Genomic DNA, 15,642 nt, shown 5'->3' with positions numbered 1-15,642 from the left:
TGTGTGTGTGTGTGTGTAGATAGATAGATAGATAGATAGATAGATGGATAGATAGACCAGTTGATAGTAAAGCACTGATGCTAATATAGGGCTGGCACAGGAGAGGGGGAGGATTGAAGCACTGGGTTAGGGAATTACAGTCTGTGTCTGTGTTTAACCAACCAGTCTGATGTTAATGACCAGTGGGAACAAGGATTTGAAAGAAAATGGCCTCTCAAAGTGACACTTGCATTACTTTTGGGCACACATTAATATTTAAACTAATGCAGAATCCTCTGCACACAAACTGAAGGCATTCAGACAGAGTAAAGCACAGTTTGGCATTACAGTAACTACAGAGGACAGCGAATAAAAGCTAAACAACACCCAGCAGACCTGTAGCTGCTATAGTAGCATATGTAGCCAGAAGGGGAGCAGGGTGGTACTGTGTGTAATGAGGCGTTCCTTCAAGTGGAAGACCTGGGTTCAAGCCCCATGACCTCAAACCTCTACCCTGCTGAAATGTCCTTGAGCAGAAACAGAGCAGAATACAAAAGAGGTCAGCAATGATGATGTAGACCCCCAGTCACCCTGGGGGTTTGTGTGTGTGTGTGTGTGTGTGTGTGTGTGTGTGTGTGTGAGATGTGTTTGAAGCTTAGAGACTGTGGTAGATGAATCAGTTTTATTTTGCGGATACTTGATATCAAAAAATGAATCATTCTCCAAAGGTTCATCAAACGTGGCCAAGCAGTGTCTGAAATATTGAGTTTGAAGTTTAGGGCTCTATTAGCCTCGCGATGGCGCTGCTGTGGCCCAGTCAGCTTTATATTCAAAGAACTGGGCCAACAAAGGCTGAGAAATTGCCTGTTGCAGATGGATGGATGGACAGATGGACGGACGGATGAACAAATGGATGGATGTAGCCCAACCCATAGTCCCATCCCCAGGCTTCAATCATTAGGGGACAATAAGTGGAAGCAGGAGAAAATTTCAGAAATGTACTGGCATCAGTGAATTTCATTCTCTGCTACCTCTCCCATCCCACTGACATATTCATTAAACTGCTCATCAGGCGCCTATCTCTGTTTCATCTTAAACTTTTGGCTTTGACTCAGCTTTGTCTTGCGGTGCTCAATGTCAGGTACAGTCTGTACAACCTATGCCGTTACCTCTTTGTGCATATTTACTGAGAGGCAGGATTTGATCTAATTATCTCTTGTGGCAGCAACAAGGCCTGGGTGTAAGAGGGAACAGATGGCCATTTACAGTCAAAAGGAATATTCAGACAGCTCCGGTATGGGGATCTTTTGTTAAATTAGGCCCAGAAGCTCTCAAAAAACTCACATTCGATTCTGGAATAATGCAGAATCTCAGATTTAGAGGTTTTCTGTAGAATTTTCAATGCACCATGTATGGGATAATGTATAGTCAGCCAATCATTAGTGCAAAATAAACCCTGACAGGGTGACAAGGTCTTGTATTGCCCTGAAGGGGTTTATTTTGTGACAATGACCAGCAGGCTGTACATTATCCTGCTTATTACCTCTGGCAAGGAGGTGGTGGAGGTTATGTAATGGCTGTGCCTGTCTGTCTGTTAGTGAGCAGGATATCTCAAAAAGTTCTCAACAGATTTCCATGAAACTTTAAAAAATGGTTGTTCTACAAAGTTTAATGGATCCATTGGTCCTGATTCAAGGAGGAGTTGATAAAATTCTCACACCAGTCGACCAAAAGATACAACAAGGACAAACAGAAGTGTGACAATGACCGTGTTGCAATTTGCCTTGTTCATCTCGGTGCCATGTTCGGTTAACTGGCGTCATGCAGGGAATTTGGACATGCGAGTGCCGTAGACTCCGGTGTTAAAACTCAATAGAAATACCATTTCTAATAATACTGGATGGATGACATACAAGTTACACTTTCAAGAGCCTTATTAAAAGAATTGGAATGATTTTTTGCTGTGGTCATCATGTGAAAAATTTAAATTAATGGAGGTTAAGGGTTAGGGTTAGGGTAACATTTCAGCAAAAGCTAGCCTACTACACCTTATAGTCACAGTCTGCCTTCCTTCTTGCTGTCCTTGTTGTTATCTTACGCTTTTCTTTTCCTCCACATACGAATCAAAGATATATTTTCTCCCATGAATTAAAAGTGATATCCATGTTGCAAACACTTTTCAGCTCCAGTGTATGTTAGCTAGCTTCATTAACAGTAGTAAATGGACTGGACTTTCTCTGCAGAATGTGGAAAATATACCAAATACACCATGGCTGAATATAAATTATATAAAGAATACAACATGCCTGCTTAAGGCAATGTACACTTATTCTAAATGTTGATGGTTATTCAGAAATATCAGACGGTAGAACACTGATTTAACCAATCAGAACTAAGTATTCCACAGATTAGTGTAATAACTTGGATAGATATTTCTGTTACCTGCATCCATTTGCTGCATAAAGTAAATGGATTATACCAGGACAGGCAATGCCTGTTAAGTCCCATATACACATTACTGGAGAAAATTACTGATGTAATAAGTTTATATTGCAAACCAGTAGCTATGTGCACTAACAACTGCCTGGTCTTATTTAATGTTTTAATGTCTATACTGGAGGCTATCTCGTCAATTTATTCATATTTAACTTAAGTCGTGAGCTACATAACAGCAGCCCTGGAGTTGGTAGGTATCCAGCCTCTTGCTTAAGGACACTTGTAGCTTGAGGAGGCTTGCCACCATGAGGGTGTGGACCCTGGTCCTCTAGATGAAGGGCAGCCTCTCTGCTCACTCCACCACCCTGCAGCTCTGGCAGGCATGAGTGTTTTCATTAAATACTAACCAGCGCCCACTGCCTCTCTGTCACTGGAGAGTGACAGAGTACCATGACCTTAGCAAAGTGGGACAGGTTTTTGGACCTACAGCAAGTCATCTAAGGTGATGACAGGGCCATTTGATGAATGAGTATGTGTTTAGGGAGCCTGAGCTCCAGTGGGACTGGCCTTGAGCGAATATCAATGCGTCACAAACTCAGATGGATGGACTGCAGCCCTCTGTCAGTTTTATCACTTAACTACTTGTCCCTGGGTTAATAAATCCAGATTCATGACTGACGGTGCCAAGTTCACAGCAGCCGGCCCTGCTACCATTATGTAACCTTGACTTCATCACATCTCATTCATGGCTCGCCTTCTCCAATACGCATTTTCATAAATGTCACCAAAGAAGAATTATGAGGGGATTTCTCCTTTGCTTCCTCTCCCTTTCCTCATCTTGGTTCTTGCAAACTCCGCCCTCTCATGAATCATAAAGGACAGTGGGTTTTGCAGGGAACTGCGGCACATATTCACACCAATTGAATTATATTCAGAGGTTTATGTTCCTCTCAATACAGACAACCAGCTCATTGAAAAGTAGTAAATTCTGATGAGACGGGCTGCGCTCCTGATAAAATGGGCAGCGGGGTGCAATTTAACATCAACTCAATTCCCAGCAGATTATTTATTCAAATAAATCTCCATCTGAGTCTGGAGTAGAGGAAAAGGACACACTTCCTGACTGAAGACATCACCAAGCTGTCAGCACCTCCTGAATAATGAACCAAACATTAGCTTGCAGTCTTCATAGCTTGAATGATCAAAGTATGATCAAGTAAATCAAACACACTCAATAATATCAAGCAGATAGCAACTTAAAGGAGAATACCAGTGTCATTTTGAGTTATGGCACATTTCTACTCGACTGTTTGGGCTAGTTTACTTTTTACCAGTCCTTTTGTAAAGCATGCTATATGCAGTTTATGCAGTGTCTAACCTAGGTTGATAGTAACTTACCAAACTTGATAGTTCTCGTCCATAAAGACATCCCACAGTGGGCATGGATGTGACAATAATGTGTGTAAGGTGAGATGTTTTTGAGGGAGTGTTTCCTTCTGTTTCTTTCTGAGCCTGTCAGGTGACTGACAGCAAGTAGTACCATATGCAAACACTCAACAATGCAATACTGATATAACAGAAGCGTCTGACAAAGGCAAACAGAGGCTCCACATTTACTGCGATGATTATCTATAGCTTGATTGTTTTTCACACTGTACAAAATTGAATGACAGCAAACAGCATCTTCTGAAGGGAGGGAAACAAGCCCTGATGTCTCTGCGCAGACTAGGCAAGGCAAGTTTATGTGTATAGCTCATTTCATACACAAGAGCAATGCAAGGTGCTTTACATGAGGCATAAAAGGACAATTAAAAGCATGGAGGCAAAACTGCAACAAATACAATAATTAAAATAAGTAAAATGTGAAGTAAAATAAAATGTGCATAGGAATGATAAAGTCAAAGTGCAAGTAAAAGCTCTGTCTAGTTAAAAGCATACCACAGTTCACAGCATAACTTTCAGCTTTTGCCATATTGCATCAGCATAAGAGAAGGCACTAGAAGACGTTAACTTTTTAAACTGGGGTTTAAAAGTATTTAGATTTGGTGCGTTTTTCCAAGTTGCAGAAAGTTTGTTTCAACGGTGAGCAGCATAACAGCTAAATGCGGTTTTGTTTTGACTTTGCAAACAGTTAGTAGACCACTCCTGCAGAGACCTGAGACTTCATGAGGGTTCGTAGTGTGAAAGCAAGTCAGATATGTATTTGGGCCCTAAAACTATTCAGTGGTTTAAATAGTAGCAGCAACATTTTAAAATCAATTCTTTGGCTCACTGGAAACCAGTGTAGGAATCTGAGAATGGGTATCATCTGTTTGCACACACATGCACACACATACACACACACACACACACACACACAAAGGGAGGTCAGCGCACAGTACAGCGCCTCTGGTGCTGACAGAGAAGAAGACACTTCAGAAGCTTGTCAGTATGAGACACTGTTTCTGTGGTCACCTCGGCAGGGCTGGTGTGGTGAGCAGAGAAACAGCAGAGTGTGAGTGGGTTAAAATGAAAGAGGTCTGTCCTCCCTCAGTGGTCGCTCTCAAGGTACTCCTCAAGGTGCTCTTGACCAAGCCATTTACCCACAGCTGCCTCAGTCAGCCCAGTCTCATGAAATTTCATGAAATGAACATGATGTCTTAAAATGCAAGTATCGTTCTCCATGCATGAAAAGTGAAAGTGAAATATGTTTCCCTGCCACCAAAGGATTACACAGAGGAGACGGGCAGTAGTTTGACATTGAAGTAGCACCAGCAGACAAGCATATAGATTTGCCTTCAACTTCCAGGTTCAATTCCCAGCTCATACAAAGACATTTTACAACATAGGGGGAAATTTCCATTCTGAGCCGAGGTTTTCTTATTTAACTGGCCACAATTTTAACCTAAAATGAACCTAAATCTATTTTGGTGCCTAAACCTCACCTTTAGAGGCAGTGGAGTTGTTTTGCTTAACTAAACTTAGGCATTTTTACACAGTTGTGACATTGTGACATAATCCTTTGGAGGAATGAAATCTTCACATTAGTCATGTCAGCACTTAATCTGTGTTTAAGAGCCTGGCCTCGTTTCACAAACTTTTTTGAGACTGTGTGGTCTTGTTGGAGCTGCTCAGTGGGCAGCTTCACTGAATGAAAGAGACAGAGTCTGTGGCTGAAACATAGCATACATGCTCAGCATTTCTTCTCTGTGTAAACTAATATTTAAAAAGCTGCCTTTAGCTACCATTTAGCTTCTTGCTGAGTAATCAAACACGCCCAAATTTACTCCTCAGCATCCATCATCAGCCAACATCTTCGACTCCTAAACAGCTCTGGGACAAAACCAGCTGACTCTCTCTCCCTCTGTTTCATGCTACTTCTAACCTTCTTGCTCTCTCTCTCCCTCTTTCTCTCTCTCTCTTTCTCTCTCTCACCTATTGACACATTAGCTTTAACTTGAGAACTTCTCTCCTTGGCGACTGAGTGGTGAGTCATTCCTTATCTGAACATGCGCACACACACACACACACACACACACACACACACACACACACACACACACACAGAGAGAGAGCTTTGGGCGCTATGTATCAACATACACACATACACAACCAGGGTGCTGTTTAACATTCCCTTACCCTCCTCACATCATGCCCACATGTGGCTATTTGCTCCTTATCTGAGTGCGCACACGTTCACACATGCACAGACACACACACACACACATACACACACACACATACACAGGGTAGGAGTGCACCGGTATTATCTGCCATTAGGCTATGATTAGAACACACACTCCACTGCCTCTAAATCAGCTGAGAAAAGAGATAACAGTTCCATAGAGAACTGGTGAAACCACACCGAGAGAGAGAGAGAGAGAGAGAGAGAGAGAGAGAGAGAGATGCTCCGATTGATGTATCTAATTTGTAACTGGATAAACTGTTGAGTTTAGAAGTTTCGACATCATTAGAGTCTCCTGTTTCATTTGTTTTGTCACTATCTTTTAACATGAATTTATGTTGTATACTGTATGTGCTTTTGAAATAAGTACATGTGTATTTCATGCCAATAAAGCCCAGTTGAACTGAACTGAAATTGCAAATTGAGAGGGAGAGAGATAGAGAGAGAAACATGATGATGATGATGATGGTGATGGTGATTGTGAGTAATATAGCGTTACTAAGTAATTGTACAGTTACAAGTGAGAATCAGTCATTAGTAATAAATGCTTGAATCTATTATTGATTATAGGTAGTAATGGCTGCTGAAATCCATTGTACAAGTGGATTTTGTTAAGTGGCCTGTAAAATGAAGAGATACACAAACACATGCACACATGTATATAATGGATAAACAGCGTTTCTATAAATGGGGGGCAGTGAGGGTCAAACCTGTGGCCATCTTATTGCAGGACGGTCTCTCCAAGCACGAGGCCACCTAAATCTCCTATTCTGTAATTACAATGGTGTGATTCATTGTAGAAACACAAATATCTGCCCTCTCAGGATGGTTTTACCTGCTTTATTCACCCTGACAAAGAGCTTTAGCTGGACCTTGCCCGTGGCTCTGGGGGCATGGGAGATTATTTAGTGGATGATGTACTGTAAGCATGCTCTCTACGGGAAAAAAAGCTTTGAAGATAAATTTATTGATTTGAGAGGGAGTTGCATTTTCTTTCTCTTTGGCTTATGCTGTCTGACAGGCACTCGTCTGAGCCCAACTTGTTTCCTTCTGGGCAATAAAATCTCTTTATCTTGTTTGTTTCATTTGAATCTCTCACAGCATGCAACATCAAGGCATCTCTTTTCAACATCTGCTGGCTGTCAAGGGGAATATAAACAGGATGAATGCAAGCCTGATGTGGTAATATCTATCTATTTATCTGTCCATCCTTGCCCTACCTGCCCTGAATCTCTCTGTGGCATTTTACCTTCTCAAATGATTTAATACATCTTTATATTGTTTTTTATGTTTGCTTATTTAAGAAGGAACAATGCATATTAATCAAGATGAGCACTTGAGTCCATCATGGAAATATGCCAGATTTAGCCATACAGGCTCATTTTCACCTGCAGCCCCTGGCAGGTTGATGGCTTATAAAAACAGTAAAATAAAACACACAAAAGCACAATATGACAGAAAAAAAAATAGAAAAACTATACAAGAATTAGCAGGCAACACGAAGCCATTAGCACATTAAGAGGCCATTAAAGCAGAAATAAAGACCCTGGCACCCAGCAATCCAACATTCACAGAATAGGGGAAACCATGTAGCATAGCAACACTCAAAGCCAGTGGAGCCAAACACCTCAATATCAGGTTACTTTATAGCCGCACATAAAGTGACAGACAGAGTATGAAGACAGAAGTTAAATCAAATCCTCAGTATAGTCACAAGTAACACACTGCACTGAACACTTGAGAGACAGACAGACAGATAGATAGATAGATAGATAGATAGATAGATAGATAGATAGATAGATAGATAGATAGATGAGCAGGATTTTGAGAGTGATTGCATAATCCCTCTGTTGGCATTTCCTTAACACAATGAATGATCAGGATTTCCAGTGGACCATGAACAATATATGGGCTGACACATACATTCGGCTCCATTGGAGAGATGGTTATGGGCTGTTTCTTCACGGTCTTATTATGGGAAGCAGACCATTCACCAATAAATCAGTTTTCACACATATGGAGCTGCTATTCCAAGCTGTAGTATACCACAAGCAGTGCTAGGTTTAGTATATGTGGACAGGTAATGCTAAAAAATGGCCCAAAATTAACATGAATATATGTGGAAACGCAGAAAATGATGAAAGAAAAAACTTCTTAAAATATAATGAAAGGAAAAATCAAGATGACAGGGAAGAAATTAAGTTGACAAAACAAATCAAGATTTGCTTCCTCCACACCTAGTGAAGCAGAGGCTGCTGGATACTGTGGATTCAATGTCTGGTCATTTGTTTTTTGTATGTGTGACACTGAATGCATTTCTGCCGGAAGCAGCAGTAGCGCTGGCCAATATAAATATATTGACACTGTGGTATGAAATTACATATTGTCATATGACATAAATCTTTTCCTGGTTTTAAAGGCTACACTACAGTAAAGGGAGGGAATTTTCTGAACTTGTGAGACTGTTGTAGAGAGTGACTGTCTATTATTTGTCTTTACCTGCTTGGTCATCATATTCACATTCCTAAAGATTGTTTAGCCAAAAACTTTTTTTGTGTAAATATTTTATGAAAGCACCAATACTCATCCTTACAGTACCATCACAATATCAATATCAAGTTATGATCAAATTAAAAACTCTGTATAATACAAATGAGCCTCCTGCTTCACATTCACGCTGTTCCACACATTCAAATCTGTAAGCTTCCTGATGCATGTACAGACTTTTACTGTAGGTTTCTGAGCAGTTAGGGGTTCAGTGCCTTACTCAAAGGTCATTCACTTTCCCCACCCTCAATTTGAGCCAGTAACCTCTACTTCCATTGCCCTGTTGAAGATGAAAGATTTATGGATGCAGTGTAGTGTCCCCTAAAAATACCCAGAAAAAGGCAAGTTGTGCTTTTCAAAAAGACATAACAAGTTTTACTGGCAGCATAATGTGGAAACTATAAGTTAGGTCACACAAATCAGAGAAAATACTTTTCCTTAAATAAAATGATCACACCAGCAACTTTTCAAAATTGTCTTTGTGCGTGAAATTGGTATATAAAATGGACTTCACTTTTTTGTTCCATTTGAGATGAAAGTAGAATGAGGCACACTCAGCAGCAGGTCCACCACCCTGCACCAGTCCTGGACAGACTCCTATAATAAAAGAGCACAGTGCTTACCTTCTCCAGTTGACCCGTACGAGCTGAAAAGTAGCAGGGTGATCTGTGCAATAATTCCCCAGAATTGAAGTCTTTTACTCCAAATATCCATGGTGAAACGGAAAGGTGCTGCAGCCAAGCCCGCCTGGCATTGGAGGGAGACTGTCTGCCTCTCCTCTCCTCCTCTCCTCTCCACTCTGTGTCCCCTATGAATTTTGTGCGTCTCAGTTCAGCGTCCGCAGCGCTCACCACCATTCGCCTGCCCTTACTCCAACGACAGAAGCAGGAGGCTGCTCTCTGTTCGGCTGCACTCTGCAGAGTGAGAGGGATAAGAGAGAGAGAAGGAGAGGGAGAGAGAGAGTGTGTGTGTGTGAGAGAGAGTGAGAGAGAGAGAGAGAAGCTTTCACTACTGTCACCACACAGCAAAGGTTCTATGGTCATTAAAATGGTTTGAGGACCCATTGCTCTCCCCAGCATCCTTGAATAAAATCCCACTGCACGCTAATACAGTTCTGCTCCAAAGATGCTTTAGAAAGAGTTACATTAAGTCCCATTAGACTTCAGGCTGCTGGTCATAGCCTGTTTGTCACTGGCTAATTCAGTGGTCGAGGTCTGGTGGTCAGCGGGGAGGTCCCAAGAAAAATATAAAACAGACTATTGTCACTGTAATTCTGCATAAATTAACCAAATAAAAGACTCACTGTATCAAAATAAGTATTCTAATCATAGCATTAATTCCCACTGCTGTCACAGTTTCTCCCCTTTTACAGCCATACTCCCGCCCCTCCTCAGCCAGTCCTCCCACCCTAAACGGGAGGATGACCAGTGCCCAGAGCTGCAGTTGGAGTTGGCAAAATGCAGTGGTGGCCCTCCAGTGCCCTTCCGTCTGTGTCTTTAATCTCCTACTGCCTGCCCTCCCATCCCCAAGAGTCAGGATGACCGATGTCACACCTGAAAGACGCCGATGACAACAGCCTCTGTCTGTCTCTGTCTATCTGTCTCAGTCTATTCTTCACAAGAAAGAAGCAGAAATCAGCTGAATCCTCTTCCCAAGCCCCAGCCTTGCATCAGCAGCGTTCACACCGCACGCTCCCACCACCTCCCCGGTGACAGGGTGAAAAAAGAGACGATTTCCAGTGAATGTCTGAGGCAGAGGAATGTCTTGGCAGGCCCTTTTGATGCTGCCCCCCCACGCCCCCCCGACTGTCTGATATGTCCATTTGGGCAGACTGGCGGTGGAGAGGGCCATGTTCACATGCAAAGGCTTCCAACCTCGTCCTCACAGCTGGCTGCCCGGCTCCTGACAGAGCTAGCAGGAACACAGCGTTGGTCTGCCCACCCCCTGCTTTACCTAGTGTTATCTAATGGCTGACCTGTTGCATGATGATTCTCAATCAATCAGGCTGGTCATATGGCGTGTTGCTGACATGCCAGTGCCACAGTAGGGGTTGAAGTAATTTGGCTTTGTCCCCTAAGCCAACAGGGCCTCCTTAAAGGGCAAAGCCTGTGTAAAACAGAATTATAGTTATGCATAGGATGTCATGCCATGAAAATTATGTTTTGTTTTGTTCTTGTGTCTTGTCTCGTGACTTCCTGTTTTATTTTGAAACCCCACTTCCCTCTTGTGTCAGGTAACTTGTTCTTCCTATTGTGTTCCCCTGGTTGATTGTCTGCCACGCCCTGATTGTGTCCACCTGTTCCCCATTACCTTGTGTGTATATATAGTCCGTGTTTCCCTTTGTCCTGTGCGAGTTCGTCCTGCTTCGTCTTGTCTGGTCCTGCTTCGTCTTGTTTCGTCCTGCTTTGTCCTGCCACGTTCATGTTCCTTGTCACGTCACGTCACGTCACGTCAAGTCAGGTTTTGTATTTACTTTGCTACTTTGTTTTGTCATAGTTTTGTTCTCTTGTTTCTTTGACACTTTTTTCTTGCCTTTGTTTGTATTCCTCGTTCAGAGTGATTTTGGTTGCTACTTTGTATTGATATTTAAGTTGTTACTTTTCCTTATTAAAAGACTTAAGTTTAACCCTTGTTGGAGTCGTGCGTTTGGGTTCTATCCCTTGTAGTCTAAGTCTTGACAGAACGAACTCGCCAGCCAGAACCCAGCCGACTCAGAACAGCTGACAGAATGGACAAGCAGGAAATGACACCAGCTGAAGTCTTTATGTTTTGTCAGAGGCTGTGGACTGATATGTCCTCCCGACCTGCACCCCAGTCTCATGTGCCACAGCAGCTCCCTGTTGCCTGTCCTGCTGCTCCGTTCCAGAGCCCATTTCAGGGAACCCGACTGGCCTTTGGGGGCCCTCGTAGCCACCAGCTGGCCAGGCGCCGGCTTGTGGGTCTACAGCGTGCTAGTCGCAGCCCAGCCATCAGCCTCGGCACCCTGGCAAGCTTAGCCCGGAGCCCAAGCAGCCCAGTGTGTCAAGCCACGAGCCCCAGCAACCAAGTGAGTCAAGCCACGAGCCCCAGCAACCAAGTGAGTCAAGCCACGAGCCCCAGCAACCAAGTGAGTCAAGCCACGAGCCCCAGCAACCAAGTGAGTCAAGCCACGAGCCCCAGCAGCCAAGTGAGTCAAGCCACCAGCCATAGCAGCCTAGCTAGCCTAGCTACCAGTCCAAGCAGCCAAGCTACCAGCCATAGCAGCCTAGCTAGCCTAGCTACCAGCCCAAGCAGCCAAGCTAGCCTAGCTACCAGCCCAAGCAGCCAAGCTACCAGCCATAGCAGCCCTAGCAGCCTAACTATCCCAGCTAGCAGCCTAGCTTGCCCAGCTACCAGCCATAGCAGCCCTAGCAACCTAGCTAGCCCAGCTACTACTCATAGCAGTCCAAGCAGCCTAGCTAGCCCAGCTACCAGTCCCAGCAGCCTAGCTATTAGTCCAAGCAGCCAAGCTACCAGCCATAGCAGCCCTAGCGGCCTAGCAGGCCCAGCTACTAGCCTCTGTGGACTGGCAAGCCCAGCTACTAGCCTTAGCAGCCGAGCAGTACCTGTCCCTGTTCCCAGAACCAGACTGGCTGCCCCAGTCCCAGTTCCCAGGGTCAGACAGGTTGCTCCGGTTCATGTCACTGTCACAGTACCTCGAACCCAAGTGGCTGCCCCAGTCCCAGTTCCCAGGTCCAGACTGGCTGCCCCGGTCCCGGTCACAGTCCCCCGTGCTGGATCAGCTTCCCCGGCACCAGTCCCAGTTCCCCGAACCGGACCGGCTGTCCCAGTCCATGTCACAGTCACAGAACCTCAAGCCGCACCAGTCCCAGTTTCCCGAACTGGACCCATTGCCCCAGTCCATGTCACAGTTTGCCGAGCCCGACCGGCTGTACCGGACCCGGTCTTGGTTCCTCCCCCAGTGCCCCGAACCGGACTGGGTGTTCCAGCCACTGCCCTTGTCCCAGTTCCCCGTACCAGACTGGCTGCCCAGGTTCCTGTCACAGTTCCCCAAGCCGGACCCACTGCCCCAGTCCATGTCACAGTCACAGTACCTCGAGCCCGACTGGCTGTCCCGGCCCCAGTCCCTGTCCAAGTTCCTGGAGTGGACGTTGCCGCTGCCCGGCGGCCTGGAGTGGACGTTGCCGCTGCCCGGCGGCCTGGAGTGGACGTTGCCGCTGCCCGGCGGCCTGGAGTGGACGTTGCCGTCGCCGCTGCCCGGCGGCCCCGAGTCCACATTGCCGTCGCCGCTGCCCGGCGGTCCCGAGTCCACGTCGCCGCTGCCCGGCGGTCCCGAGTCCACGTCGCCGCTGCCCGGCGGTCCCGAGTCCACGTCGCCGCTGCCCGGCGGTCCCGAGTCCACGTTGCCGCTGTCCGGCGGTCCAGAGTTCACCCTGCTGCTTCCGCTGCCTGGCGGCCCCAAGTCTGCTCTGCAGGAAGTTATGGTCGCTCTGCAGTGTGGTCCCAACCACGCTGCAGCCATCCAGGGTGGGTCCGCCTTGACCGCCAGCACTCTGGCCGTCCGCCAGAGTGTCATCCCCTCCATGGTTCCCTGCGCCCTGGCCGTCCGCCAGAGCGCCGCCTCGTCCATGGTTCCCTGCGCCCTGGCCGTCCGCCAGAGCGCCGCCTCGTCCATGGTTCCCTGCGCCCTGGCCGTCCGCCAGAGCGCCGCCTCGTCCATGGTTCCCTGCGCCCTGGCCGTCCGCCAGAGCGCCGCCTCGTCCATGGTTCCCTGCGCCCTGGCCGTCCGCCAGAGCGCCGCCTCGTCCATGGTTCCTTGCGCCCTGGTTGCCCGCCAGAGCTCCGCCTCGTCCATAGACTTCTGCCCTGGAGATTTTTGTTTTGTTTTGTTTTGTGTTCCCCTGGTTGATTGTCTGCCACGCCCTGATTGTGTCCACCTGTTCCCCATTACCTTGTGTGTATATATAGTCCGTGTTTCCCTTTGTCCTGTGCGAGTTCGTCCTGCTTCGTCTTGTCTGGTCCTGCTTCGTCTTGTTTCGTCCTGCTTTGTCCTGCCACGTTCATGTTCCTTGTCACGTCACGTCACGTCACGTCAAGTCAGGTTTTGTATTTACTTTGCTACTTTGTTTTGTCATAGTTTTGTTCTCTTGTTTCTTTGACACTTTTTTCTTGCCTTTGTTTGTATTCCTCGTTCAGAGTGATTTTGGTTGCTACTTTGTATTGATATTTAAGTTGTTACTTTTCCTTATTAAAAGACTTAAGTTTAACCCTTGTTGGAGTCGTGCGTTTGGGTTCTATCCCTTGTAGTCTAAGTCTTGACATAGGAACCCTAGTTCTATGCTCGGTCTTCACCATGCTTCACCATATACTTAAGTCCAAGTCCTGAGGTCAGTTTATGCTTCTTTGTCAAAATGCAAGACTGTCCTTCACCCAAAAATGACCCCACAGGTCCTTTGTATGTTTTAAAGTTAAGCAACCTCTACTGGTCGTGTAAATAACAGTGTGGTGTGTCAGGAAGTGAGGTGACAAGTGACAAAACCCATGTTGAAGTTCAATTCCTACGTGAAGCAAGTCCATTGCTGATTTTCAGTTGTTTTGTTTCATTCGTTTCTGTGTGTTTATTATTGTCACCATGACGACAGGGATCCTCTAACTTTAATCTCAACCTTACCCTAACCTTGAGCAGGTATTTTTGGTGTCCAAATTTAAGCAAACTGCAGCTGTTTTGACACATGCGCAGCACAGCTTGTGGCAAATCTCCTGCCATCAGTAGGGGTGATAATTTAGGAAATGTTCCTGTGGGTCGTATTAGAGGGGACAAACAAATGACCTATGTGGTCGCAAGGGTTGGAGGGCTTGTTGCAAAATGCTGCAGTAGCTGCACCATTGGCATCTGCTTGCCCTTATGAAAATGTCATGTGTCAATGTGAAATAAGCCTTTTCACATGTGAAAATTTTAATTTCACATGTGAATTTACCATTTTCATATGTGACCTGCAGGATTCACATGTGAACTAACATTTTCACATGTGAAAAGAAAATAATGTCACATGTCAACTAGATATTTTCTTATGTGAATTGCTATTTTCACTTGTGAAATAATATCATTAGTATCAATATAATATCAATAATATCGATATCAAAGTCAATATAAAATAATATCATGTGGTTTCAAAAACAACTTGAAAATCACATGTGAATCATGAAATCACATGTGGTTGTAGAACACGTGTTCCAAAACCACATGTGGTTTATTTCACATGTGATTTCTGAGAGTAAAGGCAACATGCAGCAGGCTGAAGAGAGACTAGCAAATATGCTCATTTTTACAACACTTCATCTCCAAATTATAAAGACCACCAAATGTCACTTCATTCATGGTGAGAAACATGCCAAAGCATCTGTTTAGACACCACCAATGTGTCTTACAGAGAACTCCCTGTTACAGATAACATAACAATTATTATTTTTTTCTGTGCTTCATTAGCATGAAATTAATAAATTGAAACTGATGTCTAGAGTTTGAACAATCCTCAGTACACCCAGACTCTCCAAAGCAGAACTGTAAATACTGAGCTTTGGCTACATTTCAGCACATCAGTATAAACCAGCCTTTAGTGGCTCAGGAGTGGTGATGCTCCTGACATATATATGGTGGAGCCAAAGAAGGTTGAATAGGCTCACCCCGGCTGGTTGAGCATGTGCATGCAAATCTGCAGCGCACTGAGGCAACTAGATGAATGCCAACAGACCACTGTTAGTATTACTATGTGTAACTATATATATCTCTTGTTAGACAAATGTCTTTTAATGATAAAACCACCAAAAGACAGACAGACAAACAAGAGAGAGAGAGAGAGAGGGACAGTGAGTGGTGTGAAGAAGATAAAATGCTTCACAATGGTTGTGTAGGGAGAAAGCGTCTCAGTGTGTGCTGGCTGGGTGACTTGGACACTGAACTCAAAAATGTCCAGATCAAAAAACAGGGTGCAGGCTCTTGGACACAGTGAGAGAAGGAGACATATTTTCGCCACCTC

The 15,642-nt window shown here is 45.0% G+C and overlaps 1 protein-coding gene across 1 annotated transcript in view; it reads right to left on the bottom strand.

Annotated features, from left to right (window-relative positions):
* The window catches only part of LOC115372809 (contactin-associated protein-like 4), a 96,356-nt gene extending 86,989 nt beyond the window's left edge, over nucleotides 1-9,367 (bottom strand). Inside the window, exon 1 of the mRNA XM_030070948.1 lies at nucleotides 9,250-9,367. Coding sequence (XP_029926808.1) covers nucleotides 9,250-9,340 — 91 coding nt within the window. The 5' untranslated portion in view covers nucleotides 9,341-9,367. The remainder of the gene's footprint in view (nucleotides 1-9,249) is intronic.
* Nucleotides 9,368-15,642: the final 6,275 nt, after the last annotated feature.

The sequence above is a fragment of the Myripristis murdjan genome, chromosome 15, assembly GCF_902150065.1.
Source record: "Myripristis murdjan chromosome 15, fMyrMur1.1, whole genome shotgun sequence".
Classification (NCBI taxonomy): domain Eukaryota; kingdom Metazoa; phylum Chordata; class Actinopteri; order Holocentriformes; family Holocentridae; genus Myripristis; species Myripristis murdjan.
This window is presented reverse-complemented; position numbering and strand designations above follow the sequence as displayed.